Below are 14,219 nucleotides of genomic sequence, written 5' to 3' on the forward strand. Positions count from 1 at the left end.
TGGCAAATTCTCCAAGCAAAATGTCGGACGTTTCCAAAAGTTAAGTTTTCTTCCATCCCCAATTCATCTTTCCCTCCATTCAATCGTTTATTCAGGCTGTACCAAAAAGTCATTAATTATTTCCTTCTCGTCACCCTATACATTCTTAATCCATTAATCATTCCTCTATCACAATGAAGACAGCTTCGTACATTCTCGCAGCAGCAGCGACCCTTACCGGAGTCGATGCTTACTGGAAGGGCTTCAATGTCCAAGCTACTCGAGCAGATGGGCAATGCAAGACCCAAGCCGACTGGGAAAGAGATTTCAATGCGATGAAAGGTCTCCCCGGCGGCTTCAGCAGCATGCGCGTCTATGCCTCGTCGGATTGCAATACACTCGCGAACGCGGTCCCGGCTGCTATCAATACTGGTGGGCAAATATTGGCCTCCGTTTGGACACAGGATGAAGGGCATTTCGAGCGAGAGAAACAGGCTCTGCTATCTGCAACTCAACAACACGGAACGGGCTGGCTAGTAGCTGTCACGGTTGGCAGCGAGGATTTGTACAGAAAGGAGACTTCGGCAAGCAGATTGGCAGAACAAATTTACGACGTCCGGGGAATGCTCACAACCGTGAATGGTGGTTCTTCTATTCAGGTCGGGCATGTCGATACGTGGACTGCGTGGGTTGATGGTTAGTCGGCGACATCCAATCTGTGTGTCAAATTGAGCTAATTGGATTAGGAGCAAACAAGGCCGTGATTCAAGCATGCGACTTCGTTGGCACAGACGGATACCCATACTTCCAGAATACCCAGGCAAACAATATCGACCAAGGTTACAATCTGTTTTGGGAGTCTACTCAGGCAGTCAGAGATGTGGTCAATAGAGTGAAGCCGGGAGCTTGGGTTTGGATAACAGAGGTAAGCATTCTCGTTGCCGTTGAATTTACATACGCTGACTTTCTACAGACCGGATGGCCAACTGCTGGCCCTACAGAGAACCAAGCCGTTCCTAGTCTTACCAATGCGCAGCAATATTGGTCGAGTGTTGCATGTTCTGCGTTCGGATCTGGACACACTTTCTGGTATACACTTCAAGACTTCTCGGCTAGTCCCTCCTTTGGTGTCCTCGATGCGAACTACAACCCTAAATACAACTTGGCTTGCTAAATTTGCGGTTGGAGCATGGATCAGAGTTAATAGAAAGTCGTCTCTTTCCAGTTGTAAGCGGTGATTTGAAGATAATGGAGACATCAGTAAGGATACCGTCATCCTAGATTCTCAGTAATGAAGTGTCGTTTATCACCTTCCTAATGCACATTTGACATCTACAGCAAAACATGTGCAATGTGATGTGTGAGGGGTGATTCCCTTAGACCGAAAAGTTATTCCTCCACTGATATTTATTTTCCGTGTTCGAGTGGATACGATCAAATGGTTAATCTTTTTGACTTCCCCATCTTCTTTAGCTTAACCTAGTCTCGGTACATGTTGATCCTTGGACATTGACCGTAGTTTAAATGTTATTCAGATATTCAGGTTACGGAGGGTTTGTATTTCACATGTCTAAAGTCTTACGCGCTCGTCTTGCTTTTTCGTTATTTTACATCAAATGTTCTGTCTATTCTTCGTCTGGACTTATTATTCCCTCGCTTCATTAAATCAGTTTGTATTCAGCGGCGGTCTGAGCAGCTGCGGCACTCTTGCGGCGCAGAATCTTAGATCAACATGATGCTTGTCAAATCAGCTGAATGAAAGCTTGAATGACGATTGTTTCCAGCACCGCCATCAAAATCTTTCCAGGTTCTGCTTTCGCTCTCGCGCAATTGTCAACCGAGCAGCAATTTGCGGGGGTGGAACTGATCCCCGCGATCCCCATCTTCTTGCCCACCGTGGCTGAAGCTCCCCCTGTCGGTCGCTTGGCTCAGGTACCGTTTTTCCTATTATCCCTGGATCATGGAGGAGTATAAACAGGTGAGGTATCTGGCATGTTCAAAGATGGTTCTCAGCTATCCTCTTCCGTTTTGCTGCTCGAATATCTCTATTCCGCAGAATGATTGAGCTCACTATGTCGTGGACAAAAAGTGCGTCACGGTTGGTGGTCGCATTAGGTCTCGTCTCTCAGGCGTCGGCGTTTTTGAATGCCACAGAGACTTCGACTCAGTTGGTACGAGAATCCCTTATTCTTTGCACACTTTGGGCCATTTTAATTTCAACAGACTCTTGCAAATGATAGATTCTCCGCCACTTTGAGCAAGTCCGGTGGTGCGATTAAGCAAATGTTCTTGGACGGACAAGATCTGTTAGGAACGGGATCAACATATCTCGATTGCTACTGTACTCCTTCTGGATTCTATACTCCTGGTTCAAAAAGTCCCACATACAAGCTTCTGAAGGGAGTGGATTCCACCAAAACGCCATGGGGAGGAATGGTCCTAAGTGAGGTCTACGCTCCCACTGGTCAGATGCTTGAGCAGTACTGGTTCTTGCGAGAAGGCGAAACAGGATTACACTCATTTAGTCGACTGGCATACTACAACAAGACTACACCATTTCTTCGAAATCTTCAGGAATTTCGAACACTGTTTCGACCCAGCACCCCACTGTGGACTGATCTAATCACGAACGAAATTCAATATGCTCCGCTTCCATCGAAGAACGCTACCGCCGCCCAGGTTGTTGTTCAGGATGCCACCTGGTATCTCGGCAAGACACCTAATGATCCGTATGTTGTACAGCAGTCCGATTATTTTACCAAATACACCTTTGCGGACACATGGAGAGATCACAGCGTCCATGGTATGTATGCAGATGGTTCACAGAGTAAGGATGGATCTACCTTCGGTTCGTGGCTTGTCATGAATACCAAAGATACATATTTCGGTGGTCCTCTGCATTCAGATCTCGTCGTTGACGGTATTGTATATAATTACATTGGTACGTCGATTAAGCGAGCACTCCTTTCTCAAAAATACTTACTCACCATTACTAGTGTCGAACCATCACGGTGATGGAACTCCTAACATCACAGATGGATTTGACCGTACCTTTGGACCTGTGAGTTTCAAATTCATCATTTCCACTATGAGTTGAGCTGACCAGTGTATAGTTCTTCTACTATTTCAACAAAGGTGCTCCAACAGCATCGATGGCTGATCTTCGCAAAGATGCGCTCAAATACTACTCGCCAACCTGGAACACAGCTTTCTATGATTCCATCGCCCAATACGTGCCCAACTACGTTCCATCTTCCGGTCGAGCAACATGGAAGGGCAAAATCAATCTCCCAAAAGGAGCCAAGAAACCAATCGCAGTACTCGCCCAAAACCGCGTTGATTTTCAGGATAATGCAGAAGACACGAAGGCATACCAATACTGGGCCGATGTGGACCCCAAGAGTGGTGAGGTGTCCATCCCATCTGTGAAAGCTGGCACATACCGCTTGACGGTTTATGCCGAGGGTATTTTCGGCCAGTTTACACAGGATGATATCAAAATTGAAGCCGGAAAAACGCGCACCACAAAAGCCAAATGGTCAGAAGAGAGTGCGGGGACAGAAATCTGGCGAATTGGTACTCCAGATAAGAGCAGCGGAGAATACAAACATGGTTACGAGAGAGAGCCATCAAAGACATTACACCCAGAACAATACCGCAACTACTGGGCTGTCCACGACTTTCCGAATGACTTCCCAGAAGGCGTTACATTTGAAGTTGGCAAGAGCAAGGAGGTTGAAGACTTTAACTATGTCCACTGGAGCGTCTTTGGTGGATATGGCAACTCCATCCGAACCACACCGTATTGGGAAAATGTCAACAATTGGACTGTTCTGTTTGACATGAAGAAGAAGCAATTCCACAAGAAAGACAAAGCCACGCTGACTATCCAATTGGCCGGTGCTAAAACGGCGGCGGGTAATACGGATATCTATAATGCATCTGAACCGTATTCGAACTTACCATACACAGTTGTAGTTAATGGCAAGGAGCTAAAACCGTGGATTATTCCGTAAGTTTTGCAATACATTTATATTGCACGCAGGCTAACACCATCATAGATACTACCAAAGCAGCTCTTGTGCGGTTCGATCCGAAGTTATCTGCTATAATCTCGCTCACAAATTCGCGTTTGACCCAGAGATACTGAAAGATGGAAAGAATGAGATGATTCTGAGTTTGCCGCCTAATGCTACGAATTATGAGAGTGCGCTGTTGACGCAGAGTACATATGTACAGTATGATGCTTTACGACTTGAGATTGATTAAGCATGGTCTGCATGATAAAAATGATGTTCGCTTGATCGATGGTGTAACATTAGGATATGAAAAAACACAATTATAATCCCAATGTTCATTTTATCGCGCTCGTGAGATATTTATTTTTTTCGGCTGGGCCTTGAATGGTGGACAGACAAACAAAGTGTACTATTTTGCGGGCAATTCTCTACTTGCTTTGGTCAGGCTAACACCTGCAAGATGCTTGCGATTGCTTTGCACCGTGTGATGCTGACACGATTTCAGGGTCTTGAAAAAGAACCTCCTTTTACTCTCTGCCCGGCAGTGCAAGCAGATATAGTTATGCTCGCCGATCCACCCATGCCAATACTTGCTCAGCACAAAAGCTCAGCTATGACAGGCATAACGCTCTCAGAAATAAAATGTATGGAAACAAGTAGACCAGCCTCTTCCTACCATAGATAAAACGAGTGTTGTCGAACGCCAACTAACGCTTGACAGATTGTACCCAAGTTAAAACCTTACCGTTTTTCAAGATGGAAAATGTGGTTCAAATTGGATTTACTCACTATAAGTCACTAAAAATCACTAAAAGTAATCGACGAAACATATAATACTATATAGATATGTAAAGGTGACTAACGGTTAACGCGTTCAAACTGCCGGGACACGCTCCAAGAACAGAAACGAGTTTCCAACACTCCTTTCTCATCAAACATATTTACCCTCAGAAGAGAAAAAGGTGCTTAAAAGACGAGATGGAGTAGAAGTACCTTTTGGTCGTTGTTCTGCCACGAGGAGGCGTCGTAGCAACATGCCAGTGGATCACTTCACATTCTGCCTCAAGGGCAACTTGTTTGATCACCCACGATTTGATATAGATGTGAACTCCGTGGGTGGCATACGATCTTTTCGCATAATCTTCTTTCGACATAGTACAGGGCTGACAAGAGTTGACGAGTGTCAATGCTATATCAAAAAATGCGAGGCTCAGCCTTTGCGCACAATAAGAATTTAAAGCATAAGTGTCACGCTTGTCCGTAGTTTGTCATAGGATAGTGAGGATACATGCCATTGCTATAAGTGATGCGTCCTGGTATTGAGTTCTATGACTGCATATAGAATCCCGTGAAAGGAAGTGAACTGGAAAATACATACTGAAAATATGATTCTTCTTCATCCTCCGCCTTTCCACAATAAGGTTGATCTTGCTCTAAAATGCTCAGCACCCTTACCAGAAAAGTTGTATCGCTGTTGTAGATCAAGTCGGCACAGTAGATAATTATGGGGGGTTGCATTTTGTGAAGTTGAAACTTGTCTGCGCAATTATGTAAATCAAACTGCAAGAGAATCCTGACCTCAATTCAGAGTCGTACAAAGTCTTGAAGCTAAAAATGGACGGATGAACGATATTAAATACTTTGAAAAAAGACATCATGTAATATTAGGTTTACATGTAGTCGAATATGTCGTAGTAACACCGGTGCTTGTCCAACTTATGACATGAGAGACGTAGACTACTTCTTCGTTTCGATGTCACGCATGGGGAAAGGAACTTTGGCCTTCTTCCAACATGTCTGCTGATTCAATAACCATGCTATGTATTAGGTACTCGGCTCCGATATACCAGATCAGGGAGCGGGAAGAGAACGACGGTTCGATGTGACACCACAACATGGACGATGTGCCTCTGTAACCCCCACAAGTCAAGCAAAATGCCGTGGCCTCGTGACAAACTCTCAGGGATATCGGATGATGAACGAGTAGAGGAAGTCCGGATATAGCGTCCAGAGGCTGTTGGTTGCACACGTTGAGCAAGGAATCACGCCCGCTACCAGCTGTAATACGGCACAGAGCGACGCACGAACGGACGATCATACAGTCGAACGCATTTACTGAATCGATAATTGGTGAATATGATCCCAGCGAAAAGATCAAGAGTACATGGTAAAGTGTCAATCTGCCACTACATGTAGCACTCAAGCAATGCGCTGCAAGCGACAGCAGATCTGGGGACGAGAAGGAAAAATTGACTCTGAAGGTGAGATCAACTTCGTTACTTCATTTATCTCGGAGCAAGAATGAGAGAATTGAGATATGAATGATGGTATTGAACATTTGTGGTGAGCAAGTTTCGATTGGCTGATATAGCTTCACCAGCTTGCTCCCATTTGCAACCACACGTTGACGGACTCATTTTCGTACTTCGAGATTGAATGCAAGACGAGAATGTAACTTGGAAGGAATAGTCAGTACCGTAGTTTGCAGCACTTTGGATATGACAGATGTGATCAAAAATCTTTCAAGGAGGCTGATACAAAGGTGGGCTGGACTTTGTTACCACAATGCTAGCTTAGCCATGCAATTATTGTAGCTTGAGGATTGAACAGCTTAGAAGGAAGTGAAATAGTAAAGGCTCAAGCTGAAGGATACTTCTTCTTGCAGCTGATATACACAGATGAAGCACATTACGAAAGCATATACAACTTTGTCGTTTCCACGAGAGCATCGGCGTGTTCCTTACTCGCGGTGGCACGAGTCGGGTCAACCAAAGCCTTGACAAGCATGACTACATGCCTCCTTCCAACACTTGCAGAAGTCCGCATGTTAAGGATGGGGAGGCGAGATCCAGCCAGGCGTACTCCGTGCACACAACCAACTTTTGTTTACCCGGTCCAGTCACACTGATCTCGAGATGATCTGCTCATTCCGTCCAAACGAACCGGAACTACCGTGTCTGGAGCTGCTGTGCCCCACGGATGTCTGTTTCTTCGCCCAGGACTGTTGCAAAAGCAACGTCTCTTTCGTCAGCGGACAGTTCTTTGAGCCACTTGTGCGCTTTCGTGGTGGTGGTTGTTCTCCACAAAGACTCGAGTTTCGTCGCCCATCTCTCGCTTGACAGGCGGCCAAGGGAGACCCCGCTGCCAGGTCTCAATCCGGCCAGAGCGCACAAAACCCGCAGCCATAGAGGAGCATAGGGGACCGCACAAACACCGCAATCGCCCTCACCAGCCTGCTATTGGTGAGGGCCGTGAAACGCAAGCGTCTGTGAGCGGTACGAAAAAAAGGGTCTGCGATAACAGGCAAGGGACCGAGTTGAAGTGCCAGATGCATATAAAGAGAGTCCTGTCCCACCTGTCGGGAAGAGGATCATTAGCACAATCACAACTTGCAAAAGAAAAGCAAACTCAAACACATACCAATTTTCCCTCACACCAGACCCAAACCCCAATCAACACCATCATCATGAAGGGAGAATGCGGATGCTCAGGTTCCTCCAGCTGTAAGCGACCCCTCCTTTTCCCCCTCATTACCCGCCCCACCAAATCCCGAGTTTCGACCATGAGCTGGCAGCTTTGGAAATGAACACAACAAAAACACCAACAAAGCATGATATAGTGCTGTGAAAGACCGTGCTAATATGTGTCATTGTTAATAGGCAACTGCGGCTCGGACTGCTCATGCTCTAGCTGCGGAAAATAAGTTCTTCATTGAAAACACCCCCCCACCTTTCGCTTCGAATGCCCCTCGATACGTCGACATGATTCAATAAGCCTCGTCGATTGCACTTCTCCAGGGCTCGACCGCCCCTAAACCATGGATCTCGAAGTGGTACTTGGCGTTGCATACCGGGCGGAAACTTTTAAAGCATTTGGGTTCGGGATTACATGTATGGATACCAATATTTGATGCGTATACTTTGGAAGGGAATCGTGGTCGTTCAGTGGATGTGTTAATTCTCGAAAAGAAAAAAGACGTTTAATGAAATTGCTCGATACTCATCTTATTTTTTCAGATATGGATATACGTTCGGTGATGAAGGAATGCGCCTTGTGTGACGTGCTTTTGTCTGGTTAGTAACGGCAAGATATTGAACCGCCATTCCGGTTGATTGCTCGGAATCCTCTATCATGAGATGATAGTCTGCAATGATGCCCAAACCAACATCATGAATTTATGCGAGCATCTTTCTGTTGTCGTCGACGTCCCATGTGGCGCTCCTCTGGATCGAATTGTAGCATACTTGTCCCTGTTTAATACCTCCTTCCCAATCATTCGTCGCTCTTCAGTCATACTGTTGTCAAATCCAAAGCATCGCCCACTTGTATCAAGCGCCACTGAATAGCTTCCGTCAATCCCCCACGCCACTAAACCGTGCCACGTTTCCCATGTCATGAAGCTCAGAAACTCTTACCTCACAGTCCCTCCTCATTTCTCGCATCCAAAGCGCTTCTCCGTGGTGTGTTACCCCAAAACCAACTCACAAGACAGAGTGCAGGATGGAGTCCAGGACGTGGGCATGTTCTGTCGTGACTACCGCTATCGATATCGCTCACTGGCTCCTAAATGAATCTCCGTCAGCTGATGGAGGATGGCGTCTCCGTCCCAATAAGACGTGTGGGAAGCTCGTGTCTTTCTAGTTTTGTTTGATCATCTCTCCGCACGCTCTCTGATCGCCATTTCAATCATAGAATCATTGTGGAGCTTCTTGTTAATTCCTAGGTTAGGTGACAGACAATCGCACAGGTCTTCTGGCCCCTCGGTGGTCTAGTTATTGATAAACTTTGGCAAGAGTCCGGCTACACGTCAGGTAATCGTTTCTCGATGGTGTAGATCGATGCCACCCACCACAACTCAAGCCTTCCGGCCGTCCTTCTGTCGCATATCACATCTCATGTGTTCTTGAACCGAATTGGTGTGTAGGACGATTTCCTTGGGTGGTACAGCCGCTGCTAGACGAGCCGCATGTGATGAGGAGCATAGTCTGATGGATATAAAAAGCGCCTCTCTTCCCGCTATGGGGAGCTGATCCTCATCCTGAATTAAGGGCTCCCCCAAAAACCACTTGCCAAATTATTGCGTCCCAGACAATACCACATTTTCAGATACCCAACATCCTAAACCGCCAACATGAAGGGAAATTGCTCTTGCTCAACTTGCAATTGTGGAAGTGATTGCTCGGGATGCTCTTGTTGCTCAGTATGTAGCTTCTGTGCCGTGGAATGAGACAAGAACGCTTCGCTGATAAAGTATGCAGCACTAAACATCAAACCTCAAATTCACAACGACAACCCCTCAATGTTAGTCGCGTCGAGTCCTTGATGGGATTAAGAAATACGATTTTCGGGATGGGCACGTCACCGTCGATGTTGTTGTGTAACGGAGGCTTTGTTATCAGATGTGTCCGAGTTGGAGAGGAGGAGGGAGATTAGAACAATCATGTGGATGCAGGATTTCCGACAATCTTTAGGGTGATAGATGTTGTCTATGACGATCAGCGAACATGAGGTGTAACATCGTATTTGAAACTCGTACTTACCTTGTCGTAAAGTCTTCGCTCTACATTGGAGGTGATCTTTCACGGACTCTCTTTATTCTCTTCTTTGAGAACTTCTTCTAATGTTGGGCTTACTTGGCTGCATCCTAATATCTGCCTATGTTGAGAGAAGCGCTAAAATGACGCAAGTGAAGCCCGCACGCCTGTATCCAACTGGAATTCCGAGAGGCGAGCTCAACTCTTGAAGGCTGTCGACTGTCATTCGAAGACATTGTCTTGCTGAAAGGTGATCGTCAAGAATTGAAGCATTTATAAGGAGATTTCGTTGAACTGTGTTATACCTACAAGAGATGTAAATGAAAACTCTTGTGGGCGTGAACAATGCTTGTTGAGGAGAGTACGGCGACCTTGTCTGTCAGAATATCGTCTTCTGACGGTATTCCTAGATTTGAGGTACCTTATTACTAGTAGAGACGAGACAACGAGAGAATGATTAAAGCGTAGACGGCCAACTGAAGAGGAATGTAAAGAGGAAAACACTTCGAAGAAGAACGAGGTCTTCTGAGCAGTCTTTGTTAGAGATGAGCCTCCAACCTTGATGGCTACCTGCGGCAAGCACATCATTTAAGCAGATCATATGTCCAGATCAAGACACCCGGATGGCGAGTATGATAATTTGGATAATCTGAAATCCTACACATCAATATTACAATATCAATACATATTTACAAGCCAGACCTCTACGCACCTCAGGGTCACCCCAAAAAGTTGATTCCCACACCAAATTGGAATCCCTTCCTAGCCTCTTCGCCAGTCCTCACAACCACAGGTAAGCTGAAGTTGAGTTCGAAACGCGCTACAGGATGCGCATAAACAAGACCAACACCTGCTGAGAGACTTGGGGCACCGTCAGCCAGTTGTGCCACTGTGCTGTACACGCTTTTTTGAACATTTCCTCCTTTGTCTTTCAATGCCAGCAGTCTGCCAGCATTACCGAACACTTGAAAGCGCAAGGGTGTATCCTTCCCAACTCGTGGAACTGGGAATAGCAGGTTTGCAGATCCAGCAGCGAAAACATCTCCGCCCACTGCGTCAGGCCCGTCTCTTGGACCGAGACCTCCCAGCTTGAACCCCCTCACGTCGGTTGGGCCCCCAAGTTGAAAACGGTCATTAATACGTGATGGCTGAGAGGTCGATCCAAAGCCGACAGGTAGAGGATAGAGCATTCCAGCTCGAAACCCGGTAGTGAAGCTGACCCCGCTATCTCCCTCAATGCCAGGTATTGGGATTGCAAAGGACTTGGAGCTCTCCATTTCCGACTTCCAGAATGCGACATCGCCTCTCAAAGGCCCCCATCCGGCTATCTCTGAGACTGTCTTCATAAGATAGCCATCCGTTGGAATGAAAGGGTGATTCCTACGGTCTGCTATCCAGGTATGTGATATAGCACTTTTGACACTATCACCAGCTTCCGCGCGGACGGTAGCTGAGGCATTCGGCCCTAGACTTGTGATTTGTCTCCATGTCTGTGTATAGCCAACTGAGTGTTTCGTCCCGCTGTTGGTCGCCCATCCGTACTTCGCACCAGCTCCCTTCAGGACCTCCTCATGATTGGCCCATGGCTTGAGTGTGGCACTAGAAACGGCGTCCACTTGAAGTCGTTTGTCCGGATCGCTGGAAATGGGCATATCAAAGACTCCATGATAGGCGGAGCGAGTGCGTGTCCCAGCAGAGGCATTAAAGTTGAAAGACTCCGCACCTCCAAAAATGTTCCTCCACAGTAGGTTTCCATATGCTGATCCCTCAGTATTCCCAAGATCAGTCCCCGTTTTTAATGCTATTCGGCCACGTTCGGTTGCCTTGATGTATATATCGATATCGGTGGGAGTGGAGGAAGGGTCGGTAGGGGAAGGTTTGTCGACAAACATGGAAACACCATCATGGAAAATATCTACCATCATCAGAAAACAGATTTTCAAGGATATCTGCCTTGATAGGAAGCTCACCAAATCGCCGCAGTTTATCTGTTGCAGAGCCAACTTCTTGCAATGCCTCCGACAGTGTATACGGACGATTGCGATTTGCGCTCAATATGGGATTGAAAAGCGTGTCAAGAAATGACCTTCTGGTCTTCTCCGCGCCAATAAGCCGAATAGAGGAGATGGTCACTGGCAATGTCGAGTTGTCAACAATCTGCTCGAAAATTAATGGAAACTCCAACCAGCGGGGGTGGGCTCTCTGACCAATTCTTTCAGCCTCTGCTGCGCTTTTGCAGCATGATCTCGCTCTTTTTCTCTTGCTATTCTTTCCTCCTCTTCTAATCGCTTCGCATCTGTTTTGAGCAGATTGTCAAACAGCTAGACAAATCAGCAATTGCTTCCGCGAGAATGAGCACAATGCATACGCGCAATTGACCATTGGTATTTTACTTACATCATCTGCAGAAGAAGGCGACGCCATCACCACCGTCACACTCTCAGCTCGTACTAGCACAACGGCGGATGTTCTTGAAGCTATTCGTAGCTGCCTGTGGTGTTGTTGTATTATTCGAGACCCCGAAATCGCGAGAGAAACAGGGTTGCCGACCAAGACCCCGGGCCCGGACCGAAGCCGACGTCGTGCCTGTCCTGAGGCGCTGGCCAGCGATGACAAGGCGAGTCTGAATCCCGGCTTCACCACCTGCAGTGCCTCTTCACCATCAAAAGCACACGACACCACTACTACGCCCCAGTGAATCAGAAGTTTTTCTAATTCTTTCAAATTCCTCACACATATAAAGACGATAAACACGGCCTGTGTTGCCTAAACTTCTACACATATTCTCTGCGAGCATCTGCTTCGTACCTGGCTGTCAAACGCACACAGGCGCGCAGCCTCTCAACTCCAACACGATGGCGAGCCGGGCAGCGAACAAACGGGCACGTATCCCGATGGCTGCAAAGACCTGGCACGTATGCTAACATTTGGTAGCTCACAAGAGAATACAAAACAATATCGGAAAACCCCCCGCCATTCATCGTAGCGCATCCCTCAGAATCCAACATTCTCGAGTTAGTAACCCAACTCCAATCGCAAACGATCCCCCGCACTGACCCCTCTCAGATGGCATTATATCCTCACTGGACCTCCAGATACTCCATACCATAATGGCCAGTATTGGGGAACTCTAGTCTTCCCTCCAAACTACCCCTTCGCTCCTCCTGCGATCCGCATGCACACGCCTTCCGGCCGGTTCCAGTCCTCCACTCGGTTGTGTCTCTCCATATCCGACTTCCACCCCAAATCTTTCAATCCAGCATGGGAGGTGAGCACGATCTTGATTGGGCTGTTGTCGTTCATGACAAGTGAAGAGATGACGACTGGTTCGGTCGGGGGCACTGAGGCTGAGCGCAAATGGGCAGCCTCACGGACAAGATGGTGGAACAGTACAGGAGGCGGAAGTTGGAAGGGAGACGGCAGCAAAGTGCAGAAGGGCAACATCAAGGCCGGTGATGGAGGCGCCAAGTTCAGAATAGAGTGGCCAGACTTGGATGCCGAAAACTGGAAATGGATGAAGGAGAATCGAATTGATCCGACCACTGGGAATATCATGCCCGATCCAAATGCGCCAGCCGCGAGTTGTGGTCCTGTCACCGGGTTGAGACGACCTAGCGGAAGTCAAGCTGTTGTTGGCGCTGTGGTTGGAGGCGGTCGCGCGGTTGGAGAGGAAGGTCGAAGTTGGATAGCACGGAATAAGCTATTGGTAGCTGGTGGGATCATCTTCACATATGTCTTGATCGCTCGACTTTTGGGTGAGGGGACTGGCAGTTAGATCTGACAGTGGAACCATTACAGCCCAAGGTTAGATGAAAAAGCCAAAGGCTTGTACACTATGATATTTTTCATGTTTTGGCGAATAGCGCGGCGTTGAGAGTTGGACATGAAGTCCGGAATGCCTCTTGTTGTCTTCTCCTCTTTGGTGGGGCACGTAATCTGAAGTTACCTTTCTTCGATGGAAATATCATGATTTTAGCGCGTAATTTTACATCTACTCTGAATGCACAGCGATTCAAGTTCCTGGCCATGAATCTAATCAGTGCTTTGCTTTTTAAGATTCGCATTAGATTCGGTCACCGAAGATTGATTCTAGTAAAACAGTCTTGTGATAAAGTACAACAAACAAACACAAATCCGCCTTAGTCCCGAGTCTCCAACACCACTAGATTTTAATTCACGTGCCATTACTATCCAAGACAGCTAGTCTATTTGACGGGCAGTGTCCATGTAAGACAACAAAACAGATGATGTTTATTCATACGAAGGTATTCGACGTATGTTGAAATCCTCAAAGACTCGCACAAAATCTCACTTACGATAAGTGCATTGATACATCTCCGCACAATCTCTAGCAAACGAATAATTATTTAAACACGAGCCACACAGCTAACACGCATACACAAGGATAACTCAAGATAGCCCCGCAAAGATCGTGAGCTATCGTATAAGCGGTTGTCACGTAGAGGTACCAGATGGATCGAGCGTTTGTTTTTGTTCACACCGCCAGGTACAACTGTCTCCTGATTCGATTCTGAGATGGCGTTGGAGTCACGGGTAGACTGGGAATTCCCGATGGGGTAGGTTTCATGTTGCAGCCGCGGATGCATGGGCGAGGATGGCGGTGATGATGATGAGTACCTATGCTTTTGACTTTGGCGATTTGTATGGATGCTGAATCTAGGTAGTT

At 46.9% G+C, this 14,219-nt stretch overlaps 4 protein-coding genes across 4 annotated transcripts; 3 read left to right on the forward strand and 1 right to left on the reverse strand.

Annotated features, from left to right (window-relative positions):
• Positions 1 to 173: 173 nt before the first annotated feature.
• Positions 174 to 1,153, forward strand: GLAREA_00011 ((Trans)glycosidase; the record flags this gene model as incomplete). The annotated part of the gene is made up of 3 exons (XM_008084771.1): positions 174 to 675; positions 726 to 904; positions 953 to 1,153. 3 exons carry the CDS (start codon positions 174 to 176, stop codon positions 1,151 to 1,153), a joined length of 882 nt encoding a protein of 293 aa, XP_008082962.1.
• An 898-nt stretch (positions 1,154 to 2,051) lies between these two features.
• Positions 2,052 to 4,248, forward strand: GLAREA_00012 (Galactose mutarotase-like protein; the record flags this gene model as incomplete). Its single annotated transcript, XM_008084772.1, has 5 exons — positions 2,052 to 2,150; positions 2,203 to 2,920; positions 2,976 to 3,040; positions 3,093 to 3,991; positions 4,041 to 4,248. 5 exons carry the CDS (start codon positions 2,052 to 2,054, stop codon positions 4,246 to 4,248), a joined length of 1,989 nt encoding a protein of 662 aa, XP_008082963.1.
• A 6,003-nt stretch (positions 4,249 to 10,251) lies between these two features.
• On the reverse strand, positions 10,252 to 11,956 carry GLAREA_00013 (uncharacterized protein; the record flags this gene model as incomplete). Its single annotated transcript, XM_008084773.1, has 4 exons — positions 10,252 to 11,447; positions 11,503 to 11,689; positions 11,740 to 11,853; positions 11,930 to 11,956. 4 exons carry the CDS (start codon positions 11,954 to 11,956, stop codon positions 10,252 to 10,254), a joined length of 1,524 nt encoding a protein of 507 aa, XP_008082964.1.
• Positions 11,957 to 12,387: 431 nt separating this feature from the next.
• Positions 12,388 to 13,307, forward strand: GLAREA_00014 (UBC-like protein; the record flags this gene model as incomplete). The annotated part of the gene is made up of 3 exons (XM_008084774.1): positions 12,388 to 12,418; positions 12,477 to 12,546; positions 12,599 to 13,307. The coding sequence occupies 3 exons, from the start codon at positions 12,388 to 12,390 to the stop codon at positions 13,305 to 13,307; spliced, it is 810 nt and encodes a 269-aa protein (XP_008082965.1).
• Positions 13,308 to 14,219: the final 912 nt, after the last annotated feature.

This window comes from Glarea lozoyensis (assembly GCF_000409485.1).
Source record: "Glarea lozoyensis ATCC 20868 chromosome Unknown GLAREA3, whole genome shotgun sequence".
Taxonomy (NCBI): Eukaryota; Fungi; Ascomycota; class Leotiomycetes; order Helotiales; family Helotiaceae; genus Glarea; species Glarea lozoyensis.